The sequence below is a fragment of the Diorhabda sublineata genome, chromosome 1 (genome assembly GCF_026230105.1).
Source record: "Diorhabda sublineata isolate icDioSubl1.1 chromosome 1, icDioSubl1.1, whole genome shotgun sequence".
Classification (NCBI taxonomy): domain Eukaryota; kingdom Metazoa; phylum Arthropoda; class Insecta; order Coleoptera; family Chrysomelidae; genus Diorhabda; species Diorhabda sublineata.
Genome location: NC_079474.1, coordinates 6759280 through 6781854, shown reverse-complemented (window position 1 = coordinate 6781854; position 22575 = coordinate 6759280). Strand labels below are relative to the sequence as shown.

General features: G+C 31.6%; 1 protein-coding gene across 3 annotated transcripts in view; it reads right to left on the bottom strand.

Moving 5' to 3' along the window:
- Nucleotides 1-2281: 2281 nt before the first annotated feature.
- Nucleotides 2282-22575, bottom strand: part of LOC130451373 (uncharacterized) — a 39422-nt gene continuing 19128 nt past the window's right edge. Inside the window, exons 9-22 of one of the 3 annotated variants that reach the window (XR_008910714.1) lie at nucleotides 22097-22234; nucleotides 20829-21401; nucleotides 20462-20767; nucleotides 18565-18709; nucleotides 18262-18487; nucleotides 17931-18205; nucleotides 16665-16754; nucleotides 16458-16607; nucleotides 15940-16248; nucleotides 13185-13604; nucleotides 12002-12115; nucleotides 11122-11387; nucleotides 9271-9744; nucleotides 2282-2936 (exon numbers count right to left, since the gene is read on the bottom strand). Coding sequence is in view for 2 of the 3 variants with exons in the window: in XM_056790355.1 (XP_056646333.1) it covers nucleotides 9340-9744; nucleotides 11122-11387; nucleotides 12002-12115; nucleotides 13185-13604; nucleotides 15940-16248; nucleotides 16458-16607; nucleotides 16665-16754; nucleotides 17931-18205; nucleotides 18262-18487; nucleotides 18565-18709; nucleotides 20462-20767; nucleotides 20829-21401; nucleotides 22097-22234 (3417 nt within the window). In the remaining variant the exon portion in view is untranslated. Of the gene's footprint in view, nucleotides 9745-11121; nucleotides 11388-12001; nucleotides 12116-13184; nucleotides 13605-15939; nucleotides 16249-16457; nucleotides 16608-16664; nucleotides 16755-17930; nucleotides 18206-18261; nucleotides 18488-18564; nucleotides 18710-20461; nucleotides 20768-20828; nucleotides 21402-22096; nucleotides 22235-22575 lie in introns of all 3 variants that reach the window. The other 2 variants (XM_056790355.1, XM_056790365.1) reach the window with 2 other exon arrangements.

The following is a 22575-nucleotide window of genomic DNA, read 5'->3' as shown; positions in this document are numbered from 1 at the left end:
GGTTCTTTAATTTCTTAGACCTTTTGATATGTTTACGTTTCTAAATCGTATTGATTTTAGATCTCTTCTGATTTAAAATTTATATTTTTTTAAAAGCGGATAAAAATTACTTAGAAGTTTAGATATATATTTCCTTTTAACCATTTTTCACATAGCATTAAGCAAATTTAACAAAAATATTAATGAAATTAGCGACAGCTATGACACCAAAGAAGCTCTAATGTGGTAGGGTGCAAGATTTGTGTATTCAATACTCATACATATAAATAACACTCAAATTCGGAATAATCTTCAGAGGTACCTTGAACAACCTATTTCTATCACTATCACAAGAAGGGATGTTGATGTACCTTTAGGTGTATAGTGTCATTTCATGTCTGATATTGTCAAAGTGAAGAAATCCAGAGAAGAGATACTCTTTCAAAGAACTGTTGGTAATTTCCCTTCATCATTTGAGGAAGTGGGTAAGTCCTTCATTAATTTTGATTGAAGAAAACCATTTTTAAACCATAAAAGCACTGAAAAGGCTTTTCGATTTTTTAGTAGTCTTCAAAAGCAGCCAAAATATACAATCATGGATAGATGGGCAAAATCGTTTTTTTACGTTAATCCTTTTAGGTGTTTTTCTACCTTCTCTGTCAAAGTATCAGTCCATTGAAGTAGAACAAATGAATGTTAATGCATTAATTGAGAAATCTCCAAAAAATTCATTTTTACTCATAAAAAATGATGATAGAATTCTTGTAGCAAGTATCAACTGCTTTTGCCTTATTGAGGCACTTTGTGGAAAGTATATATATGAAAATATTTTTAGCTATTAAGTATTTTCACGAATTTCATTAAATTTAAAACAGATGAGCCAGGAACAGTCGACATTCACAGAACTTCAGTTTGTTTATTGTTCGGTGATGTATATCATAAGTACTGGAAATTCGAAAGGATTTTAGTGGGAATTTCGAAATTTGTATTTTTTTATTGAAAATTTTCACATTTTTTATAAGAATATCTATAGAATAGAAGCAACATTCCTCTTTGGACTCTAGACTTTGTGAACCCCAGATCAGCATTATTTCATCTATACTTACCTGTGTTGTTTATTGATTTTTTGACTGGTACTTTTTTCCAAAATTTTTGTTTGATATGATCTATGAAATGAATGAAAAATGTTTGAATTGATAGTTCTTTGAACCTACACTAAATACTTATCTGGCAAGGGGTTGAAACGGTCAAAAATATCTAGCTTATAAGCAAACAATATAATTATTATCCATTTTATATATATAAAAATCAGCTTTTTTAGAGAAATCTTAAGGATGTTTGGCAAGGGCTTACCACGATGTTAAGTTTGTGACAATGGATGCGTGATTTTAAATAATAGTTTTAAGGAAGTATCAAAATCAAAAAGTTGGTATTTTACACACTTTTAGTAAGTGTGCATTGTTCTTACCTGTGTTGGGAGCATGTGCTAACAATCTTTTAATAACAGACTCTTGCTCTATTAATAACATATTCCCTATTATATTTATCTATATATTCCTACATTAAACTCACGTACGATCTTTTCCCGCTTTCCACTACTTCATTGAGAGATGGGAGATTTAGAATCACTTCTAGAGCAGCTGTTGGGTATGATCTTATGGCTCCGGTTACACACATGCAAGCCAATCTTAATAACTTAGAGAGATTGCTCCTCGTGGTATTCAGACTAGTTCTTGTACCCCAAACACTGCTATATAAGTGATGATTGGTCTCACGATTGCCTTGTACATCCACAGTAGGTCTTTTCGGTTACAACCCTAATTCCTCCCTGCGAAGTTTATGCACACCATCAGGGCTTTTGTGGTTATTTCATTTTCATGTTTGTTCTAGAGAAGTTTACTTTTTTGTGTGAGTCTCAGATACTTCTCTGTTTTCCATTCAATGACTTGCCCGCCTAGCTTGATGGCGTTGAGATTGACTTTTTTTCCAAATGAAGGTAACTAAGTAGGTTTTATTCGGGTTGACATTTAGTCCCACCGATCGATACCACCTTCTTGCGTAGTTGAGTCCTCTTTGAACTATCTCACAAAGTGTATTCTCAAAGCTCCCTCTTGCATAACAACAATTCGAAGTTTGATTACATAAAAAGCTTTTAATGATAGGATACAATTAACAAACACATCATTATGTCAAATTGTCCAACTATGTTTTTTGTTAACATGTTTCATTCAGTTATAAAAATGCCAGTATTAATTTTATGGAGCAGATTGAGTAAAATATTATGAAAATTGAAACAACTATATAGAAATGCAGTTTTTATTCTTCTTAAACAGCTTTTGAACAATTATATTACATAAAAACAGATACATTGCATAAAAACATTACTTATCTCTTCAAAAATTGTGTGAAATATATAATTGATACAATTAAGGACTATAGAAAGTTAATTCTATTTTAATTTTTTTTACAAAATACTAAAGTATCTCTAATCTACTTTTTTGCTAAATCTAAATCTGTACAAAAATTATACATTTATATATACAAGTAATCCACATAAAACACTGATAATTTTGAAGGGGTTCTAAGCAAATTTTTTATATACTTACATTCGTGTAATATAATTAAAAATTGAATCAATTTGAAAATAATTTGTGTTTCCCCACAAAGCAAAATTTTAACAACATACTAACCAGAAGAACATTTTCTTTTAACCAGTCATCTGATTATTTAGCATCGTTTCATTTAAGGATCCGCATCTTTTTCGATAGCTCCCTAAAGTTAAAAAGCTAGGGTGAATGGACACCTCAAAAAGCTTGAACTAGTGGAAAAAGACGACTGTAAATTCTATGGGATAGGAAACGAAACATCTATCCACAAACTTGCTGAATGTAAGGCACTACAAAATCTTAGGGTTCAACACATAGAAATATTTGGCCAAATTGAAGCCGGTGGATGTCCTAAAATGTATTGAAGGATCAGGAATATATCTTTCAGACCTCAGTGAATCATAATCCTATTAAGCATTTATATTCAAATCACACAGCTAACTGCCACATTTTCAAGGTTTCAATGACTTGATGTGACAATACACAGAAATGTTAATCATACTATTGAAATCATCAAATTATATATTGATATAATAATTAGATATTCAATATTGCTGGATAAGTTCCTAAATTTTTAGTATAAGTTACTCCGAAATCAAGAATTTTATGGAATAATCCCCCGGAAAGTGGTGGGAAAAATTATTAGAATTCTTTCTAAGTATGAGTAGAAAAAACTTCAAATCAAAGTTGTAGATCTTTTAATTTTACATAAAAATGATCCTTTATAGTTTTATTCATATATAGAGTTAGGGGTTATAACAAAGTTAAAATAATTTAAAATGTCATTTTTTATCTTAAGCTGGAAATTTTTTACTATTACTCGCATTTATAATCACTGAGCTTCATGGAACAAAAAGTTTCATTACTTTTACCAGTTTCTGGAGCAATGGAACTTAATAAAGACGTGCGCAAAGTCGCATCAACAAAGAACCTTTTCATTCGTTCCCAAAATCTACATTATAAATTTATCTTGCCAAACATGCTTTGATATGACAAAAATTCAACAGATGTTAGTAACTTATATAAAAAATTCAGAAACTCATTTTCTTGGCCTATATAGTTACAAAATGTTTTGTGTAATTATTTAAAGGAAAAATTCATTCAAACCACTCTTACAAACTTCTTGAATTAGACATAAAACAGCAAGACTCAATTATATTATTCTGATTTTCAAGTTTATAAAACTTAAATTACAAAATTTCGTCAGACGCATTCAAAAGAGTATAGGGATAATACACCAGGAAAAAAAGCAGTATACTGCCAGTGGAAGCAAAAATACAAATTATTCAACATTATTAACCACCACATAATGACAGATATAGAACTATTATAAATAATAGACCAAGTAAAAAAGTCATATTAACATAGGAGTAAACAAAAAAGCACAATCAGAAAATATTTTGTCGGTCAAAATTTCTCAAACAATCTTGAAACAATATTTTAAGTGAAAAGTTATTACTTCGTGGATTTTTTAATACCATTAAATCAATTTTACAACTAAAGCGGTATTCACATATGGATACCATACCAGAAAGTAGGTGCAATACTTTACAGTGACACCAAAGTGTCAAAGTTTTCCGTTGCTTCCATAAATTTTACCCAGCAACAATTGAGGACACCATGAACCACATCATAATATCCACAATTATACATACAAGTCAAATGCTTATGAGCTATTAAGAAGGCTATAAAAAGTCTAATGAAATGGCTTAATTAGAAATTACAGAAGAGGTCTAACATTCCAAACAACTACAACAATCTTGAAAAGTTACTAACTTATATCAATTCTTATTGCATCATTCAAACAATAGTATTCTAATAAGGACACAACAGCAGGGTATAGGAGTAATATGTTATTATCATTGGAACCAAGTTGTTTCATTTTTAGACTTCCATCATTTTATCATATTTTTATTCAACTCATACTATACTAGACCCACAACAATAATAAATCTTAGGAGAAATGGAGTTCATATTCTAATGAGTTCTATTGTGGAAGAAACGAAACAAACAAAAATTTTGAAAAAGCTTAGTTCAATATTACGGATAAGATTTGGTGGACCCAAATATATTATTTGAGGAAAGCAGCTTAATAAATAATGGAATCTTTACTGGAATGAAATCCATCAAATTTGAAAACTATTCAAGTTAACAATTTTTCATGAAACACCCCATATACTGAAAAATAATTGAACATAACTAATTTCAAACAATTTATTTTATAAAATATCGTGAAATAATTGTCTCTTTCAATATGGAGGATAATTTAAGTGATACTAATAATTTCATACAAAAAAATAAATAGTTAAAAATGAAAAATTAGGTATTCAGAGTTATAATTCTACAAGACAGATTTGATTATTATCCTTTAAAAAAGCAAATATTTGAAAGAAAAATCAAAAACCTATTTCTTTTTCAAAAATCATTCTAAGACTCTGCGAGATTACAGGTAATTAGAACGGTAAACAAATTATTCCTAACAAAGTGATTTCTCGAAGAGGTCATATTAAATGGCTTTCCATTTTATTTAACCTCCAAACTTTTTGGACACCTTGTGTATTAAAACTGAAGTCTGGAATGTAATTCAATATTCTAGAGACGAATATTCCAACTATAGATGTAAAACTGACTTGTTAGATCATGAAGATAATAAACGACACTTTTGAATATCAATTCAAAACGTAAAGTTAAAATTTAATGATAAAGAAAAATTAAAATTTCTTAAAGAAGACGTTCATGATCCAAAATTGTCAATGAGCTGATAAATCTGAGGAATTATCAATTTCTAAACTATTTTCTCTATTATATATCTAACATCTTATGTTCGGCAGTGAACGTGTTTAAAAATTTAATGTCCAAAATAGAGTGAGGTTAGGTTAGGTTGATATAAGATATTAAAACAATTCAACTACAAATTGTTAAGTATTTCAAATAAACGTAAAAAAATATTTTCTACTAATTTAATTCTACCATTTTTTTGAATTATCAACAAAAATATTTTCCAGCTGACGTAGATCTTAGCACGACTGAATTTGCAAGTTTGTACAATGTAAACAGTAATTATCATGTAAGTGAGAAAAAATTTTAATAAACAACTTCCTCTACTTATAATTGTTTATTCTTCACTTAAAAATACTCATCTCAAAATTATCAATATTTTTAATGAATATGACAGATATTTTGAACATTTTTTTATATCTAGAATTATAAAAACAATTATTATGAAATATAATAGAAAAAAAACTGAAAAACAATTAATCCCAGTTACAAATTCAATGTATATATGGGTAAGGAAAATTAAAACATACGATTTTTTATAAAGTTAAATTAATTTTCAGAATATAAATACACTGTGCTGCAAAATTAACACCTACTTTTCAAATTGAAAACAACAATGGAGTAGTAAAAAGAAGCATTTTTGACAATATTCTTTCAAGTAAAAATGATCCAAAACAACATTATCAATAGACATTTTTCTGTCTCGAGGAATATGGTACTGCCATTGCACTTATCCAAGAAGTTCAAGTGACACTAATACTTGAATTAATACAATCTACTGTATTCCAGCAGAACGATACGATTTTAAGAGGTAAGACAGAAACGATAACGAAAAAATCAAGATTTTCTAAAACACTGCAGCAAGAATTTTTCCTTCAATCAGTCCAGGTATAGTGCAAGAAGTATTCCTATTGAGTTGTAACTTATAACCCAAGACCACCAAAGGCATAATCTTCAGTTTGTGCGCAACCATCAACAATAAGAAGAGCAAATATTTTATTTGGTGATGACAAACGATTTTGTCATTTTAGTTGCTACTACTGCAAGATCCTATCGAAGTTACGGTGAACGATACTCTGTATACAACATTGTTAGCTACAGAGTACTTAGTTGGTTTAGCGGAGCGATACATAACAGACTTTAGCACCACAAGTGGCAACAAATGTACAGGTTATCAATTCTTGATAATACATGCCCGAAACGCGGCTATAGTAATACAAAATTACCTCAAGGAAGTGGAAATTACAACTCTAGCTTGGACCGTAAAAGTCCTGATCTAAACCTCGTTGAATACTAATGAGACAAAATTGTTTGTAAGAATAGAGCCTTGCTGCTTTCAATTGGACATTTGAGTGAATTCTCGTTAAGGTTTGAAGAAATATAGGTTCAGATGCAATTAGAAATATTCATTGAAGATTCAAACCAATGGTGGGCAAAACAAACTATTAAAATGAGTATTAATATAATATATAAAATTTTGTTAAATTGTCCTTTTTTATTAAAAAAATGCTTTTAACATGTTTCAAATTACAAAAATGCATTCAAAATAAACCTATCGGTCCTTTTAATCAAAGGGTAATTCTTTGCTTCCTAAAATATTCATTAATTTTGCCGGGCAGTGTAGAAGATATTGCAGATCTACTCTAACAATTTTCATTTGATGATTAATTGTCAATCATATATAAAAAAATCAAATTTGCAAACAACGGTACAGAAAATGCAAAACAATGAAAATATTTAAAATAAGTGAACAATAAGTGTACAATGTACATTAGTAATTTTAAAAAAGGAAAATATTAAATATATAAGTAAAGTGGGAGTAAAAAATTCTAAATTAAAGATTAAAACATTAGAAGAAAACCATAGGACGGTTAATATGAAGCAGATAAATAAAATAATTCTAAATCGACGAACTACATAAAAGATTTGATAAGGAACTATTAAATATAAGAAAAACAGCAGTAAATCGATATGGTAAATGATTAAAAAAACCTACGTCAATAACTGAGTGTTAAGGGGGTATTTTGGTCTAGAAAATCGATTTTTCTGCATATTTTCACAGCTTAGACCCTTAAGAATATGTCCTTAAATGGATTTTTAAAAAATCGCATTATTTCCGGAAATACAGTAGATTTTGTGACGTAGCGTCTAAGCCGGCCGAGTGGAACGAGTTATTCTACTGGAATTTCAAAAGTTTCTCAAATTTGGACGCGTTTTTCTCGAAACTACTTTTATTGAAGTGTTTGACATGATATCTTAAGTTCTATACAACCGATCCCTTTAAAATTTGATGGAAATCTTTTTTATATATCTCTCTATCGCGCCAACCTTGGATTTTGGAAAATTTCAACATTTCATGTCGATGCCATTTTGTGAATTTTTTTTGTTAAAGTCAAAAGAATTTTCCAAATGTTTTTGTTCCAGACAAGAGCTGGAATCATGTCAACCAGGGCGCACCATTTTTTTTGTAGCCCCCACTTTACCTGTAATTTATTGAAATTATGTTTTTTTTACAATTCTTTTATATTCTTAAAAAGTCAGTGAATATCATATAAAAATGGATAGTGAAAATGTTTTTCATTTTTTCTATGTTAGTTTCAAAAATGCTTAAAATATAGGTTTCTAGTCCAGAATACCCCTTAGGGAAAAACGAATCAAGATAAGAATGAATGTAAGGAATTCTAGGAAACCCTATAGAGTTGGGGAATATCATGACATTTTGATAAAAAAAAGAGTGATACTAAAATAGATGCAACTGAAATGAATAATTTGATAAAAACTGAGTAATTAAATCAATAAAGGATCTGTAAAAATTATTATACATAATATAGAAGTTAAATGTAACATAAAAATAATTAATATCTATATTTCTGTGATATATGTACTAATATATGTGATATAGAGGCTGATAAAGAAAGCAAGTGAGTGAGTGTTTACTTATTGTGGCATCCTTAAAACCTTAAATTTGAGTGCTACAAGTTAGTCGACATGGGTCTAGAGTAAATCATTTATCTTTTGTAGATAAAAAAACCAATATCTACAACACAAATAAGACCTGTAATGATGACAAAACCATTCAAGTGACACAGGATTTACCTGAAACGGGTCTAGGGTAAATTAATTGTATCATATGTAAATAAAACGACATTATATAAATCCATAATGATTTATGGAGCAGAGAGAATGGCATAGATCTGTTGAGTTATACATTTTACACAGACTTTCTTTCGTCTAGCTGCTGCGACACATTTTGATTAGCCTGTCAAATCAGGTCAACATACCTAATATTTTCCTGGAAATGATTTAGCTTTAGCTATAAAATACAGCCGACATGGACCTAGAGTATATGATTTATCATTTGTAGATAAAAAACAATATCTACACCACCAAGACCTGTGATGATGGTGATGATAACAATTCTATTGCCAAGTAAAATTGACGACAAGAGTAAAGACAAAGATTAAATTTATTAATTGTTGTAGTGGGGACCAGGAGGTAGTAGAAGGCAAGAAAAACTAAAAATTGGCTGAATGAAGTATTTTATGGCGGGCAATTAACTATAATAATAAAGTCACCTGTCATAGTCAAACCTAATAATGGTTAGAGTAAATTTTTATCAACTTGATCTTCTTCCTATGAAATAAATTTATTTATCTTCATGTATGGTCGTTATTTTTTTTTTCATTATTTTATATAGAAAGAAAGAAAAATTTTCTCAATAAAAATAAATAATTTTATCAGTGGAAATTCAACGAAAACTATAAAATAAATTAATATATACTTTTTTCAGAAACTATCACACCCTACACCTCTTCCTAATCCAACTTTTTGATTAAATTTGATATTTTCACATATTTACACTTTTCTCAATTCTTTTTCTCGTGAATCATTACATTATTTCACTTACTCGTTCCTGGAAAATATTGAACATCACGTCGTTAACCATATTCTATATTTCTTTACTGTATTACACCCCCTATGTTTCATCTTCTAGACCCGGTACAGGTGGTAAGCAAACTTCTGATTTAAGTCTTTTGTTTAACGAGGTTAGTGGTGTCGAAGTGTCTCTTCTTTTAGTACCCTCGGTTTCTCCTAGCATCTCGGCAGCTTTCTTTATTAATTCTTCTTCACTTAAGGAACTCAAAACGCTCGGTTTATCGTCTAGCAAAGGTGAATTAACTGATGATGGTTTGATAAGAGGTTTGCTGGGGAGTTTCAAAGGTATCGTGTCACTGGGTGTATTTATCATAGATTTTTGTAGAGGATTATGTATCGGCGTGCTACTGTTACTTAAAGGTCGACTAAAACTTTTTGGGATCATCAAAGGAATAGTTAGATCAGTTTGTGCGGTATCTTTAGGCATACTTGGTGATTCACTTGTCTGAAAAAGTTTTTAAATTAATTATTAATAGTGGTGAAAAAATATCATGCAGATGCAATTCGAAAAATAACTATCTGCATGTAGAGTAGCTACTTCAAAATTGTAATTAGCCAAAATGAGTACGAAATAGATAAATTTCTAATGAAGAGAAATGCGGCAAAGTAAAAATAGGATTTAGTGTCGAAGATTATAAATACAGTCCAGGTAAGAAAAATTCATTAACAACAGTCAAATAGTGATAGATAAGTTTTCCAATCCAACACTTTTAAATAAATTACATCTTAAGCAAAATTTGTCAATGTACAGTGTGTTCAAATTAGTTGCAAGTGATACAAGGTGGACGTTTAAGAGCGGAGCATGTCTATTTCGAATCTCCAAGATTTGAGACACACCGACATGAGCTGGAAGTCACACTGAACAAAGCGTCACACTTGGTCCTTGCCGAATCGACGACGACGAAGTATAAGACCAAGAACCAAATTTGTCATCTTAAACCTCCACCCAACCAACCAGCATTGATTGGAAGATACAGGAAAGTAATTAAGAAGACATAGCTAATGCCCGACAACGGTTTTCGTGGAGAATACAGGCCCACAAAAACATAAGCGCAGTGGATTATACAGCATGTGAGCTGCACATTTCTGTCGTCACTAGTAGCAATTTATGCTGGTAGAGGTTTCCCTTCCACCTCAGAGAAAGAAGAGATAAGAAATAAAATGTGACTTTAAACTATCAACTGTGGTCTAATAAATTTCCTTGCGTGGGCGTGCAATCACGGAAGGTACCCACTCCCAGTTGAGGTTTTTACACACAAACAAAAAATTCACACCATCAGAGGTTGGAAATACAGGACAATGTGGGAAGCCGTAAACGTCCCACATAGCTCGATATTTTCAATTTTGAATGAGCACTTGGTTATATGATAGCCTTAAGAAAAATCGACTATTTGAATATGTGATATATTCGCAGGAGTGTTTGGCGTTGGATCCACCAAATTAGAACAGAGGAGATTCAGTATCAAAGGGAGTGTGTATTGGATCAATTAAACGAAGAATAAAAAATGAACACTTTTACCAAAATCATGTTTTTTACATGAGAACAATACAAGGGTCTACAAAGGTGATGTTTTTATTGCAAAAATCCACGAATTGAACAATAAATTGATCCATTATTCGTCCTATTCTCCCCTGTGGCCCCAAGGAACTATTTTTTGTTTCTAAAGTGAAGAACTAGTTTATTTAAATCGAAACTTAGAGAATAAGAAGTTGAATTGAGAGAATGAAATATCCAAATCCACATTAACTGTTAGGTTTTGCTTAGCAGTGCTAATCAGTAGAAAGCAAGGAAATATGCAAATAAAAAAATATTTCAACTCACATCTCCTATTGATTTGATGCTATCCAATATTTGCTGAAGATTTGTCGGCAATGCAATGTTGGCTAATGCAGAAGTGCCAATTTCGGAAGATGCTGCTGCTATGTTTGACGATATATTAGCCGATACAATGTTTTGTGTTATGCCGGCAGATACAATGTTTTTCGTCATACTGGTAATTTCAGATTTCTGTTTTTCAATTTTTAAATTCAATTCTTCGATTTGTCTTTGAACATCTAGTGAGCTTGAAGGGAACCCCATGGTGAGCCCTAAAAAAATAGAACATGTCTTAGAAACTTCATTTATAGTGATGTAAAAATAATTTCACTTTTCCTGTATACTCCTCAACATCTAAATGAAACAAGAAATAGTTAGTTTTAAAAAGGGAATATTGGGAAACATGGAAGTTTTTATATAGTATAACAGAATCAATTAAGCGGTGAAGTAGACATATGATTAAATCTAGCCATTTATATTCACTGACAACACAGACGAGACAGAGACAGTAACAGTTATTAAACCTTGGCTTGTAAAAGTGGAAATGAATCATAATAAATGATGAAAGAATGTTGGTAATTCTACAGGATAAAGTTTGTTGAAGTTGTTACAATAAGCATAAATGGCTCGTGAATAAGAAATGAATATAAAAATAATGTATAGCTTGAAATATGTAATTTATGTTTGAAATCAAACAATTTGAAAAAATGAAAAATTTTCTATAGAATCGAATTTTTCTCTTACAACTATTACTGATGCAAATGTCTGCTCCATAGAAAATATTTTTCTACATCTTCAACCCCAAAGAAAGGTGTTATTTTAATAACCCTGTTCTTTTCACTATTAATTATAAGCAGAAAAGTTTTTAATTCGAATTTTCACTTACCAGGTATTTCAGGATAATGAGTAGGAGACAGTTCCCTACCTGAAGACAGTTTTAGGGGTGGAGTGGATGCAACAACATCAGAGCCTGAAGAATCTCCTGGACTATATGGTTCATCTATAGACAAAATAAATAGTAGACAGTAGGTTGATTTCTATACTGTATATTTTGTAATTATTTCTGCATTGAATTTTTAACATCGCAATCAATTTTATTTCAAAAGGAAGGACCTGCATCTTGTATAGCTCAAATAGACAATACCTACGATACTAATTGGAGATTCTTCATAAAATTTTAATATATACTCGAAAGCCATGCGGTAGTGTGAATTCAATTTGAAATTGTTAAATGTCATCATAATAAGTTTTTAGAATTCTAAGGTAAGTAAAATAGTAATTTTTCTGAGCACATCGTATAAAATCATATGAACAACACAAAGCTGATGATCTAACAAATATAAGAGCATTTTTTTCTTACAATTTAGTTTTGAATGTCAAATATTTAGGTTAGAAAGTCACTGGGGGTTAGATCTGAATAATACGATTAATAAGCAAGCAATCAATTCAAAGTTCATTTGAATAAATTTTGATCCAAAGTGAGCATGCGAACTTTAGATATACTCAGAGCTTCTTCAATATCTTTTGATTCCACGTTAGACAAACTGTTTCGATGTCATGACTCTTTATCGCAGTTTTTGGCCTTCTGGAATGCTCATCATCATTCATACTAGTACGACCACATCCAACCAAAATTTTTTAGATTTGAATGACTGTTACAGTATGCATCGAAATAATTCAATTTGCATCGATTTTCATTGGCGCTTCAACCATAACATATGTAGTGGAGTGTAATAGAGGTAATAGCTATACCCAGTTTCGATAAGATGATACAAAGAAATGTAGTTGATTGAGGAGAATGGGCTAAAGGAATAGGGACGGTCATATTTTCCAAATTCTGAATCAAAATTCTAAATTTCAAGTGATTAATATGAACCAGTCACAGTCTTTGGCTTTACACAAGACTAACCATAAGATTTGGTGCTCAATTGGCCTCAAAAATTTGTAAAATGGTAACAGATAATTATATAAAAACAGAACTAACAACAAAAATAATGAAAACCCTATTATTTGGACACCATAAGATACAAGAGCATCTGTTCACATATGTATGAATTAATAAAACTTACCTCCTTCATCTGTAAGCAGAGGAGGCGTAGTGGTTGGTCCTTCTGGTACAGCTGAAGCTGCTGGTGCTAGCGTAGGTGGAGGTACTGTCATAGAAATTATAGGAGGAGGGATTGTTATAGGAATAGACAATGACGGTGGAGGGACAGTAATTGGAACAGTAGGTATCGCCGGAGATGCGACAGTAGAAGATTTATTTATTAATCTCGGATCTTTGACAGGAGGTGGTGTATAAGATCGAGTTGGCAGTGGCGGCGGTGGAGGAGCTGTTGGGGGCGGAGCAATCGGGAGAGGAGGTGTGCTTATTCTTGACTTCTTTGAAGTAGATACATTGGTTACAGGTATGGAATCTATATAAGGACGTTTCCGTTTATCTCTAACTATAATTCCTAATAAAAGAGCAGGCCTTGATTCTTCAAAACCTTGAATAGAAAGAAAATAATAAATGTATCTTATAGATATATTATTAATTTTCAAAACTATTGTTTCTATTTATTGTGAATCAACTTTTAAGTATATATATATATATATATATATATATATATATATATATATATATATATATATATATATATATATATATATATATATATATATATATATATTGTTGGTTGCTTAATAGAATTATTCATATAATCTGATAACCATTAAATATAGGAGGTTATATGTAATGGTCTGCTTATACAGCCAATCCGAAGCCCTACTATTCTAGTAAGTTCATAAGATTAGTTCCAAAACGTTTATAGAAAATTTCAGGGTATACTATAGCAACATAGCATCCTGTTAAAGGCCAATTTACAAGAGAAAGATAATAAACTCTAATTGAACAAATTATACAACCTCGTTTCAATACATAGTGTTCCTTAACCAGACTTATGAAAATTACTTGAACGTCTTCGATCTACATATACACTTAAAGTAGAGCAAAAATGCAACATGTCCCAAGCTCTGGGAAAATAATAGGGGTTTGAATGGTTATTTCGAAAATTTCGTTTTATTTTTGATTTAATGATTATATACATGAATTACATTTACCTTTTCTATGTTAATAATGGAATATCAATGAAAGTGACACGAATTCTTTTCATTATTCTCAAATATTCACATATAGAATGATTTTCAAATGCCTGCGTTGAATACAATCATGTACAAAATATAAAAATATATACAGAAACATAGTATTATTATTATAGCATCTAGAATGATACTGATGTAAGTTTATTGTGTAGAATAGAGTCAATTGCAATCAATGTAAACAAATCTAATTCGGAACGCTTTCCATTCAGTATTAGAGTAGAATATATAGTATAAGTAGATCGAAGACGTTCAAGTAATTTTCATTTAAGTCTGGTTAAGGAACATCGTGAATTTATGGAGCATTAATTTACAAATGAGCAACATTAAGAAGAACTTAATTATATATTGAAAACTTTCTCTTTTACAACCTTCCTATATCTATTTATATTTTTCCTTCCATTTTTTATTTGGCGCAATTGGAACTGTTCCTTACTAAGAACCATTCATTTCTTGTTGATTATACTTTCCCACTATCACAATTTTCTTCTTTTTATTTTTGTTTACTCTATTATTGCATTTTTTTCGTTTTGGTTCAAGGTAATTCGAGAATTTAGAGCCAATAAACTTGCCAAGAAAGAAGCATAAAAGCTTTTTAATAGTTACTATGGCGGATTCTTTATAAATAGAGTATAAAAACCTCTCTATAAAAAACTACCACATTTCTTTTTGATAACCAAGCGGCATTGAGGCTATTGCGTATACATCCAAGCTAACGTAGGGGTGCAAACAAACTCTAAAATCACTAGATACTAGAGCCTTACTACCGTAAGTTATTTTGGGATAAATGAGTAGATCGGGAAAGACTTGCCTACCACTTAGATAAAAAGTTGGAAGGTTTTCTATCACTAAAAACTAAAACCTCCGGAAGTCTGAAGATGGACAAGGCCTCGAAAAGAAGCCAAAAGAGTGATCGTGAAGCAGTCTATGGATGGTCTCAATCTCCTAGAATTGAGGAGGGATTGTAGTGTCGGATCAAGATTAAGTGTTCTATCTTGGGCGCTCTACACGTTAGGCATACCTCTCTCAAATTTTTGGTCATAATACTCTTTCCTCTACAGTTCCTAACCACTTAAATTGTCTCATCAATAAGGAACTGAATGGATGGCTGAGAATCAGATGGAGTCTTACATCCCAGACTTAACACAATCCAAAAGATTCATAACCATATCATCTAAGAAGAAATACCACCTTAAGACGATTGACTGAGGACGACAGCTACAGATTTGTGGGCAAGCCATAAAAACTACTCTGCAAATGACCTCCTCATTTTAACAAAAGGCTGACGTACCTAAAGGAGTAGGCTAACACATTGGAAAGTGGAACAAAAAAACGCTAGAAAAATAGCTTCCTTTGGGAGGAGTCTAAATATTTTAGGAGCAGAAGAATAAGATGTAGAGTCTTGCACAAAATATCTTCTAGGTACAGAGTGGCAGAAAAGCCAAAGCGATCTACAATCTACCCCCTATATAATCTTATGTAATACCACTTATTTTTGACAGCTATTTGCCTTAAATATTTCATTTCCATCGACTTAATTTTGACCACATCCTTTTTGCACGGGATTGTAAAACATAAAAATAAATGATAATAAATGCATCAAGTTGTACTGAAAATATAACAAAATTATTGAAAAATGTGATTGTTCTATTATTGAACAAATCGACGAGATATAAAACTTACCTGGTCCGCTAATGGGCAGTAAAACTTGTGGTATAGGCTTTTGTGGAGCGAGAGGATATATGTAAAAATCTTTAACCGCCTTATTCAAACTCTTCACTACTCCTAATCTGTCTCTGCTACTAAGATAGCTATACAAAGCCAGGTACGGCATTTTTTCTTCAATATTTGTAGCATTTAATCGGATTAAGGAGATGCTTTTACTAACAGAACATTTCATCTTGCCTATATAATCCCATACTGTTTCTGGGGATATCCTACCTACTATATCGAGATTGGTAGTCAATTCATTATTTAAGCCACTGCAATCTCCTAATAAAATAAAGTGAGTTAGAACAGCAGTTCATAACAATTAATTTGTAAAATGTTCTTCACAATTATTACGAACCTTTAGAAGTGAAAAGACAAATTTCTATTCTATTTTGTAAATAGAAGTAAGTTTATTTTACACGTACAAAAAAATTTGCACATTTCAGTCTCAACATAATTTGAAAAACATTAATCAAAAAACAAATACTGACCTGAAACTTCATGGGCGGTTATAGATATTTGAGCAACGTCCACCATATTAATAACACCCCTCCATATCTCTGTAGGTTTTGAAGGAAGTGGAGGCGACGTACTTCTAACAGTAAAATAGATTTCTTTCTCCTTTTCAGGCGATATTGGTTCTGAAAATATTACCAAATAGTGAAAACATGTCTATAAAGGTAAACAGAATTGCTTACGATTCTTTTCATCTTCGTTTTCAGATACTCTTGGAGGAGTTGGGATGGTTACTGTTGAGGAAGGTTCGTGATCACTATCACTTTCCATGGCTGAGAAAACAAGACATATGTTATCACTTGGTAACCAAATTTAAGTACATTTAAAACACATAAAACCCTTATTAATAATATGAAATACCATACTATTCGATTTAATAGAACCAAACATGAGTTTTCTGATCTGGGTTGCAATTACTGGTAATGTCCTAAACTGCCTCAAATTGGTAACATATGCTAAGGGGCAGTGTGCAGAATCGACCTTGAATATTGAAAAGTCGTTTGATTGGTGTTATAGTATTATTAGGTCATTTGTTATTGTATCTGCATATCAGCGCATGGTTGTAATATTATGTTCCGTATAACATTGTTTGTTAAAAATGGATACACACATATATGCCTGTTAGAGATATAGCTACTGTAGTTGGTATGGGAAAAGCAGATGTTCCAAACATTTACAAGAGTTGGTGAAAATGGCTTGGATTATGGTGTTGAAATGAGTACCTTAACTATACGGAAAATACTTTTGGAAGTTGACCAGTAAGCCAGAAAACCAAAGAAAAACTATTTCTAGCTCAGAAAATGATGACAAATGCTTAGCATCGGTTAAAAACTATAGATCATAAATTGTTGATGACTTAAAAAAGGTTATTTTCAGTGATTCACACATTTATTTGTACAGGCATTTGTACACTACTATCAGAACTATTTCTGCCCACCCAATTTTGTAGCAGCGAGGGGAAATGATTATCGGCGTTCTCAATAGTTTAAAATTGATTAAAATGATTTAAAATGATTAAAAAAAATAAAGGGAATGAATTTTTATAATAACAATTACTTATAATAACTCTATCTTAACTAGTATAACTCATACTCTAATTTGTTGAGGTAAATTTGAACCTATTCCAGCTTGTTAAGTCAGTTAAAGACTGTTTACAAATGGTGTCAGTATTTTAATGATGGAAATGAGTCAGTTAAAGACAAGGAAAAGATCTCCACTGTGTCATGTCCCTGTGGAGGATATTGTTTGCATATAGAGCTTAATGAAATTTTTAGTGAAAATAGCGTTTTGTGAAAATTTAAATTTTGAAAAAAAATCGTAATTTGTAAATATTTGATCGGGGATTCCTCAAATATTAGTCCCAAACCTAAAATGTTAGTTGCACTGACAAACCAGTAAGTAATGTTATTGTAACACTGGTAACAATCAATGAAGAGATCTACACTTACCCTTACCTGGAACTATATCTTCTTGGGGCACATGTTTCCATAATCTATCTTCTAATGGCGGGACAATTTTATTATCCACCAACTGTTCGAGAATTTCTTTGGATTTTTTATCTAATTTATCAGTTGACGAAATTATATCTCTCTTATGCCTTGATGATTTATGAGATGATTTTCTATGTCTACTTCTATCCCTATCTTTTGATCTGGACCGTTTCTTTCGATCGCCGCGCTTTCTATCTCTACTTCTCGACCTTTTTCTACTCCTATCTTTATCTCTGCAAATAAAAACGTATACGATGTGTTCATTGTTATGCATTTTAAACCGACTTACCTATCTCGGTCTCTACTCGATATTCTATGTCCTCCATAGTCTTTATCTCTACCGATTTTCCTCTCTCTATCCCTATGACCGTGTTTGGAACTCCCTTTTTTGTCGCGTTCCTTCGAATTTTCCCCTTTGGAATCACCGGAATCCAAAGCGGAACCTTCTGTTAGACTTTTAATCATTTCTGTGTTATCTACCTTGTTACCGATGTCGTCTTCTACTACTTGCTCACCTAAAAAATATAGTACATTACTATTTAGTGATATATATTTTTTATTTTCAACAGTTCAGTAATGTATCAATATGTACCTTTGTGTGTTTTCAAAACATACTGCCGGTTACAATTCAATAATTCCAATTCGGATTTTTTAATCATATCCAGTTGGTGTTTAGCCTCCTTTTCTCTCCACTGCGCAAGTTCCTGATTTGCCATATCATCTGTCGATAATCTCACCTGGAATTTCAACACATCAATATCAAATTTACTATTCCCTCTAAATGGGAATATAGGAGAGGATACTTCCTGCATGTATATTTCTTTAACAAGGGCGGTTGTACAAAATATTTACAAAATTTCCCCTTAAAATTCGAAACATCTGTCAAAATTTCAGCTCATTCTCTCTGGGGGATACAGGACTTTCAAGAGGCAGTTACATGAAAAATTGGAATAGGTCTTGAAAATAGTGATGGAAAACTACATAGTGAAATTGGAAGATAATAGACATCACAAAGATATCATTTTAAAATGACGTATAAGGGTATTTGAGCATAAAAATTATTCAGATCTACTACACGTCCGAATCATAATAGAAGTTATTGGGTGAAATCTACCCAGCTAAATAATTTTAAAACGAGCATATTGTTTCATGAATATTTGGAATAAGGGAAAACAATCAACTGTCAATCTTACTATACGTCATGGGGTACATTGAAGTAGAAACAGAAACGATCCCATGTATAGAAGACAAAAACTCTTTGCCACGACAATACAAAACCTGAACTTTAGCTTTGCTGACGATAGCGCATTGGTTACGTCGTTCAAATCAGTCGTCCCAATAAACTCGGCTAAAACCCAAATCCGTAGGCAACAACAAATCAATCAATCAAATACAAAAATCAACAGACCTTGAAAACATTCTGGAGTGGGGTGAAAGCAATCTGATTGAGTTTAATGCAGTAGAGAACTAGGCTGCTGTTTTCACAAAAAAGACTGGCACTGCAACTCAAAATTTCATCATGTTTGGACATAAAAAATCACCAGCATCGCAAATTCGCTTTAGTGTTGAGGTTGGGAGCAATATGTCCTGGCATGGTCGGTCACGTGGCCGAATTAGTTAAGGCAGCTTCACAAAAACTTGGAGCCCTCTTTAAGACACTCCACAACAGATTTGTCCATCTTAGGAGTATTGCTCGCACATCTGGAGCTCGTCTCACAAGCATACACTCAGGATGCTCTACTCTATACAGAAGAGAGCAATTCGACTTATAGGCGATCCAGTGTTGACCAGAAACTTAGACAGCTTAGAGCACAGAAGAAAGGTCGTTGACCTGGCTCTGTTTTGCCGATTCTACCGCGGCAGATACTCTTCTGAGTTGTCCAGCATAATCCCAACTAGAGCAGTTTTTGTAAGAACTACTCAACAGATAGATGTGGCTCATGAGCACCGAGCTCGCTTGCAGACGCCCAGAACGTCAATTTATCAGCTACCAAGCACGTCTTTCCTGAACACTACAGCTTACAGAAGTTCAAGATCAATATCCACAGGCATCTCCACACGGCAGGTACTACTAGTTTAATCGGGTTCACCCTTTTTTGCTTGCTTCTTACATAAAAAAAATGAATTAAACATCAAATTGTTCTCGAAATCTAGCCCCCAACGACTAAGGACTATGTTCACATCTTCAAATGAGGACGTTATTGCTGCATCAGACGCTTAATTTGAATGGGAAATGGGATTGTATTACTCTTGAAGGAAAATATGTGCCCAAAATTATATTTTATCAAAACTGATTTCTTGGCATGTCACAGCATTATGGACCAACTCTAAAATATGTTCAGTAATATTTATTGAATAAAATATCCTTAAGGATGTTACAAAGACTGTAGCATGAAATGAAAATTCTTGTTCAAAGTTTGATAATGAACTAAAACGAAGTAGTGTTATGGTAGGTTTTACAGCCTAGGGGATTTTATAGTTAAACTTACCAATTCATATGGACTTATATTTTTTTCACAAATCCGCCTCCACAAAGTTTGATTCTTTACATCTTTTATATTGAAAATCAAACTTCTATATTTAGTTCTATATTTTTGACCTGTATCACCGAAACATTTGTATAATTGTGATTCTATTTCAGTTGACATAGACTTCACTTCATCATCTGTTAGTTTTAAATCATCGACTCCCTTCAAACGATTGATTAATTGTTCGCAAACTGTGTTTTTTACTGTCTCTCTAATGTTTTCTGTTGGTTTTTGTGGCGTCGTTTCTTCTTTATCTTTTACACTATCCTAAATAATAAATACACACAATTAATTCAATTAAAATCATTTTTGCTAATAACAATTTTACCTTTCTTTGCTTGGGCGTCTTTACAGCAGTTTTTTCTTTAGTACCTACACTAGGGGTCCGATCTTTGTTCACCACAGGTTTTTCTTTAGGCACTACAGTACTTTTTTCTTTCATTGTCGGTGATGATTTTTCTTTTATTGTTGTTGGAGATTTGTCTGCTACAATTGCTGCTAACTTCTCCTTCATTCCCACAGTACTAACAGGAGTAGATTTAAGTTTTTTCTCAGTACTACCTTGGGGTTGCTTCAATTTTGTTTGTAGCAATTTCGGTTTTTGTGGTGTTACAGTTGTAGGACTTTTCAGTTGATCTGAGGATGATTTTAATTTTGGTGATTCTTTAGGAGATGCTTGTACTTTGTTAGCAGTTTGTTTAGCTCCTATTAGAGAAGCTTTAAGTGCTGATTTAACTTGCTGATGTTGAAGTTGCTGCTGTTCCAACTGCTGTTGTTGATGTTTTGGAGAATGTTTCATAACCCCCACATTAATTCCACCTTTTTTCTGCACAGCTAAAGAGACTCCTTGGTTGTTACTATTCTTCACTAATTTAAGTTTGGTTTGTGATAAATTTCCAGGCTGTAAAAAATAATAGTATTTTAAAAGTTCAACTTTCACCAAATACATGGCTTCTACAATAAATACTATATCTTATAGAATTTCTCTAAAATGTAAAAAAACAAGATTCACGTATTTATTGAGTTTTAATTTACCAATTGAAGGTTTTCCAAAAATAAAAACCAAAGACGCTGGGGTAATGGTACATTGATTTTACCAGCGATTTGTTTCAAAAATTTTAATTACAATATTAGTTCTAAAAGTAAAACAGCTAGAGGAAGAGAAAAATAGTTGAAATGTGATAGGGAGTTTCAACAAATGAAAGGGAATCATATACCAAAAAAAACTACTTTAAACAAATATATATATATATATATATATATATATATATATATATATATATATATATATATATATATATATATATAAGAAGAACAGAACAATCCCATTTGCTAGAAAAATATAAATTACAGAAGCTAACAGAAAAACTATTTTTCTGGGGCTTATAGCTTTACACAGTTTTTCAAAAAAATATTTAAATATTTTTTGTTGAAACACAAAGAAAATCTCAATTTTTCAGTATTTTGATACCTACATAATAGTTTACTAATAAAATAAACCATAATTCATTGAAATCCATTAATAAGTTCTGATTTGCTTCATTATCTTTTTAGGCAATTTAATTTTTAAATTAAAATATTGATAATTGAACTCACTTTGGCTGTGACTACTTTTCCTCCCGATCTAACAACTTCATAACCAGGATGTTCTTTTAACCACTGATCGAGGTTCGCTGCACTTGGAGCTTTGTTTCCAGTCAACATTTTACCAGTTGCTCTTTCGAACACCACTACCTGAAACGTCAATATATTGAATATTAACTAAATTTTTCGTGCAAAAATACGAGTTTAAATTATTGTAGTTGCTAGCTGTAGCTTTTCTTTTAATTTGTTATTTATTATTTTTGAATCAAACTGATCATGATAAAAATACAAATAAAGTATTTCCCACTTTGTTTTTCTACTTAAGAATAACGAAAACCCAATGATCTTCAATCAAATGACATAATGTATTTAAAAAATTAATTTGAAGAACATATATTATTTGACCAGCAGGTGAGTAAACTAGGAATCGGAACAAAATTTTACCAAGCTACTAGCTACATAGATATAATAATAAACCTTATTAAATTTAT